Source organism: Rousettus aegyptiacus, unplaced genomic scaffold (assembly GCF_014176215.1).
Source record: "Rousettus aegyptiacus isolate mRouAeg1 unplaced genomic scaffold, mRouAeg1.p scaffold_m13_p_2, whole genome shotgun sequence".
In the NCBI taxonomy this organism is placed as follows: Eukaryota; Metazoa; Chordata; class Mammalia; order Chiroptera; family Pteropodidae; genus Rousettus; species Rousettus aegyptiacus.
The window spans coordinates 174,458,865-174,472,270 of NW_023416295.1; the positions used below are offsets into that span (position 1 = coordinate 174,458,865).

General features: G+C 59.6%; 1 protein-coding gene and 1 pseudogene across 1 annotated transcript in view; one reads left to right on the forward strand and one right to left on the reverse strand.

The window, feature by feature from the left end:
- The window catches only part of PHF21B (PHD finger protein 21B), a 65,224-nt gene that overhangs the window by 5,704 nt on the left and 46,114 nt on the right, over nucleotides 1–13,406 (reverse strand). The window contains exons 6-9 of the mRNA XM_036237638.1: nucleotides 5,903–5,954; nucleotides 4,065–4,141; nucleotides 2,926–2,980; nucleotides 1,474–1,496 (exon numbers count right to left, since the gene is read on the reverse strand). Coding sequence (XP_036093531.1) covers nucleotides 1,474–1,496; nucleotides 2,926–2,980; nucleotides 4,065–4,141; nucleotides 5,903–5,954 — 207 coding nt within the window. The remainder of the gene's footprint in view (nucleotides 1–1,473; nucleotides 1,497–2,925; nucleotides 2,981–4,064; nucleotides 4,142–5,902; nucleotides 5,955–13,406) is intronic.
- Nucleotides 928–1,045, forward strand: LOC118614323 (annotated as a pseudogene).

Sequence of the window (13,406 nt, forward strand, 5' to 3'; positions counted from 1 at the left end):
GGAAGGGGCTGTGGCCCGGGCCTGCGTGCTCCCGTCCTCGGGCCTCTCCAGCCCTCTCAATAGCACCTCCACTGACCCCGGCGTCTCCAGAGCCCTGGAGTGACTGCACCCCCCGCTCCCGCATCTGCACCGGGGCTGCCGACACCTGCTCCACGGCTCGGGGGCTGACCGCACAAGGCACACGGCACCCCCCGCAGCCGCCCCCTCCCTGGGGACCAGGGCACTCCGAACGCCCCTTCTGCACAGTCCTCATCACTTGGTTGTTCAGTCTCTGCTTACACACCCCCGGGGACAGGGAGCTCACTACCTCTGAAGTCTCGGCTGCACCGTGGACAGCCCTGAGTGAGGGGCCGTTCAGAGCCACTCCTGTGACCTGCGCAACCTGAAGGCCCTCCGCCACCCAGGAGAAACCTTCCCCTGCACGTCACGTCTGCTCTCTATCCATGTGTCAGCAGCACCTTCCACCTTCACAGTGGAAGGCTCCAGAAAGCTCTGATCTGGTGACCCATCCAAGGACACTGGGTCCCAGGGCTGTCCGTGAAGGAGGGGGCGGCAGACTGAGACGAGGCCTTGGAGACCCCTGTTCTCACCTCGTTTCAGCTCAAGTACCCAGGGAGGGCGAGCCACTCGCCTGAGCTGGAGGCGGGGCTGGGACCCGCATCTGGGGCTCCTCCCTCCAGCACCCCCGTGAGCTCTGCAGGGGTGGGACTCGGGCTCCCGTCCTCACGCCTGCACTGGCCAGGCTCAGGCGGGCTGCCGGGCTCACCGGCAGCGATCCGTGACCCCGCAGGGGTCACACACCATGGCGTTACCTGCGTTTGTACCCACCACCTGCTGCCTCTTAGCAATCGACCGTTATTACAGGCAGGTGGGAACTGGAAAACCCTTTTACGACCAGATCTCAAACTTAGTCAAGAAAAGCACTGCGTCTGCGTACACGCCACCCTGAGCACGCCCGAGCCCGTCTGATCCGGAAGCTGAGCAGGGTCGGGCCTGGTTAGTACTCGGATGGGAGACCACCTAGGAAGACCAGGTGCTACAGGCGTAAAAAATAAAACTATGAGGGATTGTACGCTGACAAGGTCCATTGCCGTCAGTGAGGTCAACCAAGGGCTGCCTCGCCAAAAAAAAAAAAAAAAGAAGAAAAAGAAAAAACCAGAAGCGCTGAGTCCACTCCGAGGCCAGGCTCTCAGACGCGGCTGCCCCCAGCCAGGGCCTCACGGGATCACAGCCGCGCGGGCGCGGGGGGCAAGCCCCTGGGGACTGCCGAGTCTAGCACCTTGAGGGGTGCGTGGTGAGAGCCCGAGAGGGTCGCACAGCGAGCCAGAGCCCAGCCGGCACCCAGCACTGGCTCTGGCCCTCGGGCTTCGTGGCTCCCAGGTCCCCGCGCCCTGAGCGCCGAGACACCAGGCCCCGTCTGGGACTACGGGAAAGCGCGCCCCACCCCCGGGAACGAAGAGAGGCCGCACGTACCTTCCAGCAGGGGTCCTCGTTGGCTAGCACAGGGAAGAAGGGTGGAGAAGGTTAGTAGTGGGCATGGGCGGGGGGCAGCAGTCCGAGGCCGCGGTGGCCGGGGCTTGCCCGGGCGTCACGGGGCTGAGGGTGCCTGCCTCGGGCACGGCTGTGGCCCCAGGGCTCCCTGGGGAACACACCAGCAGTCGGCCGTGCCACGGACCCCGCAAAGTGACTCATCCTCCACTCTCTTTGCCTGGACGCCTCACTCTAGTAGGTGACAGTGACAAACCACACGCTCGAATGCGCACAAAAAATGCTTTTCCTTTCAGTTTTGGGTCAGGCCTGTCTGTAGGTCGCCCCGTGCAGCGGGGAGACCGGCTCCCGTGTGTGGAGAGCACCCCAGGTTGCAGAGTGCCGCCACGTTCACCCGCGGCGTCACTGGCCCAGCTGCGAGGCAGAGGCCGTGACGGGCCCGTTCCGCACGCCAGTAAACCGCGACTCGGGAAGGCACCATTACACGCCGAGAGCCACACGGTCCCTGGAAGCAGGCGGTCCCTTCCTGCCCCGAAGACTGTTTGTTTTTTCTCATCGAAAATAAAAAGCGACCTCCAGGACGCATTTGCGGACGCGAGTTTCTTGGGCTCTGAGGTCTCGCAGTGGGGCGAGGCTGGCGGAGGGGAAGGGGCCGCGTGGCCTGCGGGGTCTCAGGCCAGGCCCCGGCCTACCCGAGCAGGGAGGCGCAGCACCCTGCCGGCCGGAAGGAGCCCGAGGTGCAGGCGGAAGGCCCGGCCCTGGCCACACCGACGTCAGAGGCAGGGCTGGGCCGAGAAGCTGGACGCCCGCATGCAGCCCAGGTGCTTGCGCTGCCCAGGGCGGGCACACGAGGGTGGTGAGGCGTGGGCCAAGAGCCCCCGGCCCAGCGGGGGAGGTTCCTCTGCTGCCCGCCCTGGGGGGGAGAGCAGCTCTCTCCAGGGCTGGGCGGCAGCAGGTGCTGCCTCCGCCGGCCCGCTGTAGCCAAGAGACACAGGTGCTGGGAGGAGCGTGGGCGGGGGAGGCCCCTCCCACACACGGCCCTCACTCCCGCCCAGGCCCGCCCTGTGGAGGGCAGGTCCTGCCGCAGTGGCCTCTGGCACCACTGGGCCTGCTTCTCTGCTCAGGACGGCGCCCAGGAGTGGGACAGAGCGGGCAGCCCGCAGCCCTGGCTCTCAGCCTCGTGGGCGGCCCGCCCGAACTCCCGCTCAGAGCCCCAGTGCCTGCACCTGTCGGACGGGCACACACGCCCCCGGGCCTCCTCCCCGCAGCAGCGCTGGGGATGGAGGCCACGGGGAGCCGTGACGCACGGCCCACCGGAGAGCGGCCGCGTCACTGCTGTGGGCGGGGCAGGCCGGGGACTCGGGCCGGACAGGGGGCCACCGAAGCCGACCCGGCCCCTGGCCCCAGCGGGGGAGACCATGGCCCCCGGGCACTCACCTCGTGCTGTGAGGAACAGCGGGGTGTTGAGATAGTTGGACGCCAGCCGCTTCCTCTGCAGGGGACAGAAAACAACACGGAACCGCCCAGCTGTGCGGGGCCCCCGCGGCTGCGCGCCCCGCCCGGGCCGCGCTGCCCACCCGGGCTCCGGGCAGAGCCGGGGACGGCCGCTGGGGACGCGGCACGCGGGGCTGGGGAGCGGCCGGTCGCGGGGGCTGACGTGAGCAAAGGCTCCGCCCCTCGGCGGGCAGCGTCCACCCCGCTCCCAGCCAGGAAGGACACGCCCGGGACCCCGAACTCGGGCAGATCAGTGGCAAAGCCGACAGCTACTTGTCCCTTGTCTCCTGCATCTTCTTCCTCAGCTGCCCCTGGAGGCAGGTGGGGAAATGAGGGGCATCGGGGGTTGGCTCCCTGACACCCACTTCCTGGCACGCAGCCCAGGAATCCTGGTGCCCACAGCTCCACGTGCAGAGGGAGGTTTCCGGTGCATTCCAGAAGGGTGGCTCTACCACCACAGGCCATGCGAGCCCAACCTTGGTGGCTCACGGCGGCTCTGATCACTCAGGCTGTCCTGGAGCCACGCGGCTGGCCGTCAGCCTGCCTCTCCGGATGAGGTCGGGCTGGCCGAGGGCCAGGGGAGGGCCCCGGACGGCTGCTCTGGGCGAGGCTGGGGGGGCGTCGGCATGGCGGCTCTAGACAGGGTCGGGACAGCTGGCCCAGACTGACCAACACCCCGAGAAGGCACTTTTTTGACCCTCCAGGCCCTGCAGAGCCTCGTGGACCGGCAAGTGCCAGGCCCTGGCCTCTGGGGACACTGCTCCGCAGAGGAAGGCTGCCCCCGAGAAGACCACTTCCCGTCCGGGGGGCGATTCCTGGGCGCTGCTCTCCGCTGCCCGTGACAGGTGACGGGCCTGATGACCACTGCGGCCTGCGGCCAAGCCTCGCGCCCCACGCAGCGCGCGTGAGGGACACGACCACGTTCTGGTTTCCTGCACCGCCTCTCAACGGATTCTGAACACGGGGTGCGGCGAGGCTGCTGCCAACCCTGGACCCCGGCGACGGCGGGGCCTCACCTCCCCCCCACCCCGGCAGGGCGGGCGAGGGCCAGGGCGGGGCCCTGGGTGACAGCGGGGCCTCACCTCCGTCTCCAGGAGGCCGCTGTAGGCAGGGTTGGCTGTACTTCTCCTCTTCCGTTCCTGACGCTTGCTCTGGATTTCTGGAAAAGCACGGACGCAGCGGTCACTGGGTCCTTCCTGCCCCGCACACCAGCGCCCCGCCTGCCGTGGCCCATCCGTCCGCACGGCGCCCCCTCCTGACACGCGGCCCCAGGCCACCGCTCGCTCCGAGGCAGGACGGATCCGCCAGCCTCAGGCTGGAGGACCGATGGGCAGGAGGGCGCCGGGCACCGGGATCCGGGATCCGGGTACCCGCTCTTGGCACGGGGCTCTGTGTGCCGTCACACAGCCCAGGACCCTGGGGACACCAGGTGCCCGCTGGCCGGACGCTGGCCTGGCTGAGGCGCGGTGAGGCTCCGGGCCTCTGGGGCTCCTGTGCCGCTCAGACAGCCGCTGCCCCACGAGGCCTCACACAGACCCTTCCAGGGCAGGTGTGGTGCGCGGTTCGCACAGTGACAGTGACCCCTGCATGATGTCTGCCTCCTCCTCTCTCCCCGTGTCTGTCTGTCCGTCTCTCTCTCTCCCTTCTGCTCCGTCTGCCAGGTGGGACCTGTGTGACCTGCTGTTGTGGATACAGCTGTTTTGACATTACTTTCTAATCTCTGTCTCTTGGACCTGAGTTCTCCTTTTAAACTTTTTCAATATTATTTGTGTGTTTCCTGTAGGCACCTCAGACCCTCTGCGGAAGAAGTCGGGGTCCAAACAAATAACTGTTTACGGTATCATGGGTGGGCTGGGGGGGGGGGGTTCAAAATGAAGACTAATAAAAATCACAACAATCACAAGCATATGAGCAAAGCGCTCAGACCTCGGTGCCCACAGCGACCATGCAGCGTGGAGATGCAGGCTGAGGAGGCAGGGAAGGGGCTCCCCCCGAGTCGCCAGCTCCGAGCACTCTGACCTCTGCTGGGCACTGTGCTGTTCCTGCGTTTCCTCCGCCGCCTCGACTTTTAGACGGAAAAGCAGACTAGTCTTCCCTCCCACAGCCAGACTGTCGTGCGTGGGGTTGGTGCGGGGTGGGCGGGGGTTGCACTTTATAAAGCATCTTTAGCCAGCGAGGTCGGCGCCGTGGGAAACATGGGCTGGGGGTCAGGAGACCCGGACTCCAGCCTGGACCTGGGACCGACTGGCTGTGTGACCCCGGGCAAGTGAGCCAGCCTCTCTGGTCTCCGCGTCACGAGCGCCACGAGAGGGCTGGCGTCCGTGCTTCCTGGGCCCTGAGCGTCTGTGGCGCTGGTCACGGCTGACTTGCAATGGCCCAGTCAGTAAAGCCACACAGCGCCTGTAGGGCCACGCCCACCTGTCGCTCAAACAAAGAAAGGCTCTGATTTCGACCAGTGCAGACAGGAGTCCACAGGACAGCAGGGCAGGTGGCATGCCGGGCACGCCTCGCCCACGAGCAAGGTTCAGTCATTACCCGCTTTACACATGGAGAAACTGAGGCACAGAAAAGCAAAGTAACTTGCCCAGGCTCCAGCTTCGCCTCTCACCGCTTTGCCGTGCCTCCAGTCTGGGTGCGGGGACCCCCACGTGGCCCCTCCAGAGAGAGGAGGAAGTACCACACCGGGGTTCCCGCCAGCACAGAGCCAGCAGGGCGGGGGTGGGGGGAGGCTCTGTCTTCCTCATGGCCGCTCCCGAGCCTGGGGCCAGCCTCCCAGCAGGACGCTGGGACACACTCTGGCCCTGCCGCCTGGCCTGGGGGCCCGGAGACCCACTGCGTCTGCCTGACGCCAACTCGGCAGGCCGCCCGGCCCCCACCCCACCCCGGGGCCAGCCCTGCCAGCCCGCATGCCCACGCTCACCTTCCAAGTGCTCCGTTGTGACCAGACCTAGCGCCACCATGAAGGCGATTTTCTGAGGGGAGGAAACAGAGGAGCGTTACACACGGCCCTCCCCATGCATTCATTCATTTGTTCACTCGTTCATTCATTCATTCATTCAACAAACGTTTGCTGGGCTCCTGCTCACACGGGGCCTCCCCCTGCCCCGGACCCCACTCAGGAGCCACGTTACATGGAGTCGCCGCGTCTCCTCGGCCCCCGGGCTGTGACTGTCCCCGGACTTGCCCTGTTTCTGCTGACCTTGGTGGTTTGGGGAACGACCGGGCAGGCCTTTTGCAGAATGTCCAGCTACTGGGATTTGTGTGACATTTTTCTCAGCTCCCCTGGGGCCGTGGGTTTTGGGAAAAAGGCCCGCAGGGCTGAGGCGCCCTTCCCCCCACGTGCTATCAGCACGATGTTGGCCTTGGTCCCCGGGCCGAGCCGTGCCCGTCAGGCTTCCCTGTGGCCTCCGCCCTCCCCATTCTGTCCTCTGCGAGGGGAGGTCACGAGGCACAGCTCACTCACAGACGTGGGAACGAGGCAACGCTGGGGCTTTTTTTTTTTTCCCCCAATTTTTTTTTGGACCATGTCAACTTTCAAAAACGTGTACGTAGCTGAATTTATCAATATTTTCCTTTGCGGTGCTTGGATTTTTGACTCTTGGCTAGAGACTCTGAGGTTCTAGGCTGAGTTGCTTGTGTGTTTTTTAGTACCTATGGTTTCGCATTTCACAATAAACGTTTGATCCATATGGAACTCCTCTCGGGGTGTAGGGTGCGAAGCGTGGATTCCTTTGTCCAGGTGACTGCTCATTTGCTCTGCTACCATTTATTGAAAAGTTCCTCTTTCCACTGACTTAGGAAGCCACCTCGATCATATAACGAGTTGCTGCACGCGTATCTCTGTGTATCTGCGTCTATTTCTGCGTCTCCCGCTCTGCTCCTCGCACCTGCCTGCCTAGGCACGAGCGAGCGCCACGCTTCCTGCGCAGGTTTTACGGAAATCCCGCCAGGTCGGAATCCCTTCCCTGGGTTCCTCGGCTCTCCTAATCTCTTCACGTGAAGTTCAGAAACCATCTCGAGCAGTTAGGAGAATGTGGGAATCACCTGGTACATGTACTGAGATGATGTTAAAATTAAAAATTAAATGAGGACGTAACAACGACTTTAAAATATTAAATTTTCCTACCCAAACCACGCTGTGCCTCTCTGTTCTTTTTGTCTTCAGGGGTTTTAAATGTTTCAAGTGGGTGCTGAATGCTATTTTTATGATGACTCCTAGAAATTTAATCTTTTTGTTGCTATAGTAAATGGGCTTCTAATGTGTGTCTAGGTATTTCTGTAAAGATGACTGGCATTTATGCGTTGGTATCATACCCACTGCCATGCCGAATTCTCTGACTGTCGACAGGAGATTTTCTTCAGTTTTCCTGGGTCTTCTGTGTTATTTCAAATAGCGACTGTTCGCTCTTTTCTAATTTTGTATTTCTATGCTGTTAAAAATAGTTCTCGATTTGCCAGCTTTAAATGATATTCTTTGATTCATTTCAAGTCCCAACTATGACAGACGAGACCACCTGAGAGATTATCCCACCTCCCACCCTCTCTCCCTCCCTCTCCCAAGTCACTTAGACGAGTCTTTCACACATTTTCGGAGTGTGTCATAGTTTGACTCTCTTCCTCACCCGATTTGTTTTACTCCGTAGTTAATTAAATGAGATGCCAGTGGCTCCGGTTGTCTCGTGGTCGAAGGTGGTGGAGCCTCTCGTAGTTTCTCGTGAATGGCCCATGAAAGCCCCAGTTCCTGAGTTCTTGACAGATTTTATCTGCAGCCCTTCAACTTGAAGGCCAGCTTGGCTGGGCAGAAAATCCACGACTCTTTCTCTCCTTAGGATCTAGCAGACGTTTCTCTGCTCTATTCCGGATCTCAGTGCTGCCTAACCGCTCTCCCTTTAAAGTCACCTGGCTGTTTTTTCTGGACACCTAAAGGATCCCTTTGGTTTCCATTGAAAATCAGTGACTCTACTGGGTCGCGTCTTAATGCCGCCTGACCATTTCCCCCTGGCGTACATGTCAAGTTTTCCTGGTACCTAGTGTGTCGTGCGATATGTAAATTAAAGTATTACTTCAGTAAACTTTCCTTAAATTACATTTTAAAAACGCCGAAGCATCGCCACACCAAGAGGAGTGGCATCGATAAAATTCAATCCTACACGATGTTTGTTCTCCTTCCTGCAAGACTGGGACTGACGACATGACGAAGGTGGCCGCACATCCACTGGGACGTGACTTCTGCAGCCGGGACGTGGCTTCTGCAGCCGGGACGTGGCTTCTGCAGCCGGGACGTGGCTTCTGCAGCCGGGACGTGACTTCTGTAGCTTTAGCCGGTCAATAGTAATCCAGGGCTCGGTGGGATGCCACCTGGTTTCCATACCATTTCTGGGCCCTGCGGCTGACTGAACAGTGGCAGGGACTCTAGGAGGCCCCCAGGACTGACAGCCACATCACCGACCTGATTTGGGAAGGCTGGGCTGGGCAAATACGGGGGGCACCATGGAGCCTCCGGTCCTGCCTCCCGGTCCCATCAGGCTTCTGCTCCCTCCCCACTTCCTCCGCAGAGGATAACTTCGTGCTCAGTCGAGGACGGGTAACAGGCAGGTCACGGGGGCCAGCTGCCCACGTCACAGCCAACTCCACGTCGTCGCGGGGGAGCCTGGGCGTCCGCGGGGCTGACTCTGCGCCATCGGCCCCCAGGCGCGGCCTCCGGGTACCCACGTGCTGCATCTTCTGTAGGCGCCGCTTCCTCATATTCAAAAAGCTCATTTTTTTTGTTTACTTTTCTTACTTCTGCCTTCTTCGTCCCTTGCTGTACTGTCCCTATAGCACCCTGTGCTCACCCAGTTACACAGGTATTTCTGCGATGGTTTTTACCGTTTTTTTCCTAAAGAATTCCAGCTCATGTTTCATTCTCCACAGCACCTTGGCCACTTAGCCATCTCTCCCCGAAGTCCCTGGGGATGTGTCGAATTCGCCTTATAACTCGGCCACCATCCCCCTTGATGGACGTTCCTTTAGCGTTTACATAATACATCTTCTCCACTCCCGCATTTCGACCTTTCTGCACGTTTTTTTGTTTGTTTGTTTTTTGTTTTTGTTTTTGTTTTTTTTTTTTTAGGTGGACGTCTTACAAGCAGTATGCAGCTGCACTGGGTTATTTTTAAGTCTTTGCCCCTTTTTCATTTCTGCTGTTTTTAAGAGCAGACCCCTGTTTCATTTGCATTGTGGTTGTTGATGATCTCTGGACTTATTTCCTCCCTTTCATTCTGTATTTTCAGCTTGTAGCCCTTTCTGTGTACCCCCTTTCCCATCTTCTCGGGGAGGGAGTGGAAGTCCCACGTTTACTTCTTTTTCCTTTGCCGATATGAAAATGTTAGGTGGAATTTTATCATTGTTAGCGATTATCCTAGATGTTTTCAGCGTATGTTCTTAACCATACGTTTTTCTAATGAAGCCTAAGGCTAGTCAATATTTCTGTCTTTCTCCCCCAAATGACACTGACCTGGGTATGTTCGAACTCCCTCTAAACATCTCTGACAAACCTGTTAACGTTGGTTGCCTAGAATTTTCCTTTTACCTGTTGTGAAAAACGAAGCTGGCGATTTTTTGAAGTCTACGCTTAAATAAACTTCCCTGTCACTTGAAAATTGCTGTGTTCCCTGGGGCTTCTTACACCCACTGCCCTGGCCTGGCTTCACTGCCTTGCTAAAGCACAGTTCTTTTCACGACAGTTTGGTGGGTGACAAAACCCTTAGCCTTTCCATGCCCCAAAAAGTCTGTACTTTGCCCTTGCAACCCAATTTGACCAGCTACAAACTCCTGAGTGGGCAGCGACTGTCCCCGGCAGTTCGCAGGGGTCACTTTGCTGTCTTTTGGCGGCGGCTGCTGCCGGAAGCCCAGCCGTGCGTCTGTCACCCCTCGGCGGGTAATCTAGCAGTTTCTGTGATTTCTTTTTTTCTTTTTTGACACTGGTTTCTAGCTTTCGTGATTTACTTTTATTAATCCTGTCTGATAGATGGAGGCAGCTTTTGATCTAAGAATTCACACTGATGCCCCTGGACCCTGGAAACTGTTTAGCTTCTGCTCTCCAATTATTGTTTCTTCCCCTCCCCCTCCGTCTGTGTCCCATGAGATGAAGTTGAGGTTTCTCCGCCTTCCTGCCTCTTACCTGCTCACATCTATCATCCATCATCGACCTATCTACCTACACGTATATAAATCCACATTTTTTAACTTCTTTGCATAACCGTGCTATACCTGTAGTGCCACATCGTTTGTCCTGTCTAGTAAGTTTTGTATTTATTTCCACTAGTCAGCAAGTTTTTCATTACCATATTTTCAAATAATGTTTATATTAATCTGATCTTGTTTTACTTTCGTGTTTTTTGTTTTGCTTCATTATTTCTTATTTATTTCAAGTGGCTGTTATTCCTTTTAACAACTTCTTTGAGTATGCTAAACATCCTTATTTTTAAGTCATCGAGAGAGAATTCCACAAAATCAGCTTCATCTCAAAAAACAATTAGCTTCATCTCAAATAAATACATGTCCCAAATATTGACTTTATGGTCATTCTTACCTTAGATCTCTCTGTGTGCTCTAGAATTCTGACTACAGACTCATCTGGGGCACACCTTTTTTTTTTTTCTGTTCATTTCATTTTTCGCTTTCTCTCCCTTCTGCTTACCCTTCCCTTATAGCGAGTTTGCAATTGCCTCAACCTCGCCCCTCACCCCCACTCCCGCCCCTCACCCCCGCCCAGGTACGGTTGCGGCCCCAGGCTCAGGCTGTCTCCTGGATAAGCAGCGAGACCTGGCTCCACCCCTGTCTTGCTCGAAAAACTTTTGAGACCCACTTTTGAGACCCGCTGCCTGCGAAAGCCGACCTCCCTCCTAGATATACCACCACCCCCCCCCCCGCCCCCGTCCCCCGATTCTGAGCCTGGAGCCTGGGCGTCGGTCCTGCCCCCTGCTGGTGTTTCTGGGACACTCGATGTAGTTAGGTCCTGATCGCCTCTGCGGACATCTCATCTGTTGTTTGGTGGGTCTGCAGCAGACGGGACACCCACCAGCCATCCTGAGTGGGGTGCGCTTGACGGATTCCAAGAAGGGGGTGACTTGGTTACTTTTGAATTTTGGAAAGGTTCTTCCAGCTTCAGAGCAAACATGCAGGGAGGAAGCCACCTCGGGGCGAGGCGACCAGAGCCCGGGGAGAGGCGAGGCAGGAACGGGAACTGTGGCCACAGGGATGGCAGGGAGGGGGGGCATGTGCGCACAGGTCTCGCCTAGAGAGGCGGCCGGGGCTGGGGTGACAGCGAGGGCTCACTCAGGGCTGGATCTCCCTGCCTGCCTGGCCCTCCGTCCTCGGGGCACATGGTGGTCTGAGGGCGGCCAGCTCGGTCAGATGCAGCCGGAGACCAAGACAGCTGCCCTAAAGAAGGTGCGGGCCTCGGGACAAGAGGGAGCCTGTGACCGCGCACACGGCCGGCCTCTCCGAGCCCGACTGTCCTCCTCTGTGACGCCATCTCTGCTGCTCCGCCTGCTTCGCCGAGCCGCTGTGAGGGCGCGGGCGAGACGAGACGGCGCCGTTGGCCACGAGGCCTCGGCAGAGATTCGGGGTGACCGCCTGTGTCCCTGTACTGCCCAGGGCGGGCACTGTCGCCTGAGTGCCCAAGCTTCAGCTCCCTGCCCAGCTGACGGGGCCGCCGTGAGGCTCAGAGGATGCCGGGCACGCGAATGCACATCACACGCCCCAGAGCGTCACAGACACGGACGGGCTCGTCACGAGCCACAGTCCCTCACTGCAGGACGCTGCAGGTGAGCCTCCGGCCGAGCCCAGACAACAGGAGGGCGGCGTCTGATCGTGACCGAATCTGCCTGGCCTCAGGCCTCAGGCTTCTCCGCTGTGTCTTCTCTGGCCCTCATTCTAATGATCCCAATCATTGCCGTGGGTGGGACGTGCTCACATAAACGGGATCCGTCATCGCCGAAGCCAGGAGGCCCCCGTAGGGCTGCGGCAAGGCCAGACCAGGCTCCATTCTGAGTTCCTGGCACACTCCTGGGTGAGGCCTTTGGCTGCTCCGAGCCTGGGGTTTGCATATCCTAAAACGGGGTTACAGTCCCCGCTCCGTGGGTGGCTGTGGGGGTTCAACACGAGAGCCACACGCACATGCGTCCCGCCGGATGCAGACTGGGTGGGTGAGGCTGTGCCCGATCCCCGGGGACCCCCGGGTGTAGGGTCATGAGGTGTCCTTCAGGAGTGAGTGGGGCCACCTCAACCCTCAAAAAGGAAGTCATAACAGGTCCTTTGGAGAAGCTCTTGACCTTGGTCACGGGAAGAGCAGAACACACCCGAGATTAGCACTAATTACAGGTATCCACTCTGATTCCAGAAAAAGGATTCGCAGTGCGCATGCACACACAACAAAATAAACAAGGGAGTGAGGAGAAGGGGGGAATAATGCACAGGAAAATAAGAACGGCGGCGAGGCCCGGCTCCGCGCCGCAGGCCGGGGCCCCGTACGATGGCTAGAGGTGGGTCACAGCCTTGGCCGTGAGCCCCCCGGCAGCCAGAGCGAAGAGGGAGACAGTCTCTGGAATGTCTCGGACGTGAGGGTGGGGAGGCTGAGGCCGGCCGAGTGACCCCGTGGGAAGGCGATCGCTAAGGACCTTTTCATACCAATCATGATCATTTGGAGGAAAGGCTGGGAGCTGCCTGCGGGAAATGCAGGGAAAGAGACCGCGGTCAGCCTCGCCGCGCCTGTCCTGGGCAGGCCAGCTCTGACCCCAGTCCTGACCCCTCCCCCTTAACGTGACCAGCGAGGCACAGGACCGAGGTGCCTGGAGCAGGCGCAGAGGCCCGACTGCCTGGCTGTGGCTCCCGGCCCCGACCGTCACTGCTTCTGGGCCTCAGTTTCCCCACCCGTTGGGTTCACGACAGCCCCCCGCGCACGGGGAGGGCTGGGCCTGACCCGCGCTGAGCACCAGCAGGAAACCCCCGATCGCTGTCCTCGTCTGCGGTTCTGCACTCACGGTGCTCGGGGCCCGGCCGCTCCCGCCGTGTGCTCCTTCCTACAAGGCCCGAGGGCCCTTCTCGGGCCCTGGCAGACCCAGTGTCCCCTTCTGCACGTCCTGTGCTGTCTCAGCACCCCGGGGCAACCCCGGACTGGCCCCCACGGGCTGCATGGGGCCCCGAGCGCAGGCATGCAGGGCTCGTGGCACTGGGGGGCTGACAGCCACTGCCCCAAAGCCACCATGACAGACGAGCCGCGCCTTACGGGCCCCGATCAGGGTTTCTTCAAACAAAACATCTGCGCCCCCAGCCAACGACCCGGGCTCCCCACTGGCTCATCCGACGAAGCTTCTGAGGTGGCTGCTGCTCTGGCCCGAGCTCCCCTGATCGGGGCTGTCGCCAAACGGTTCCAAGGCTGC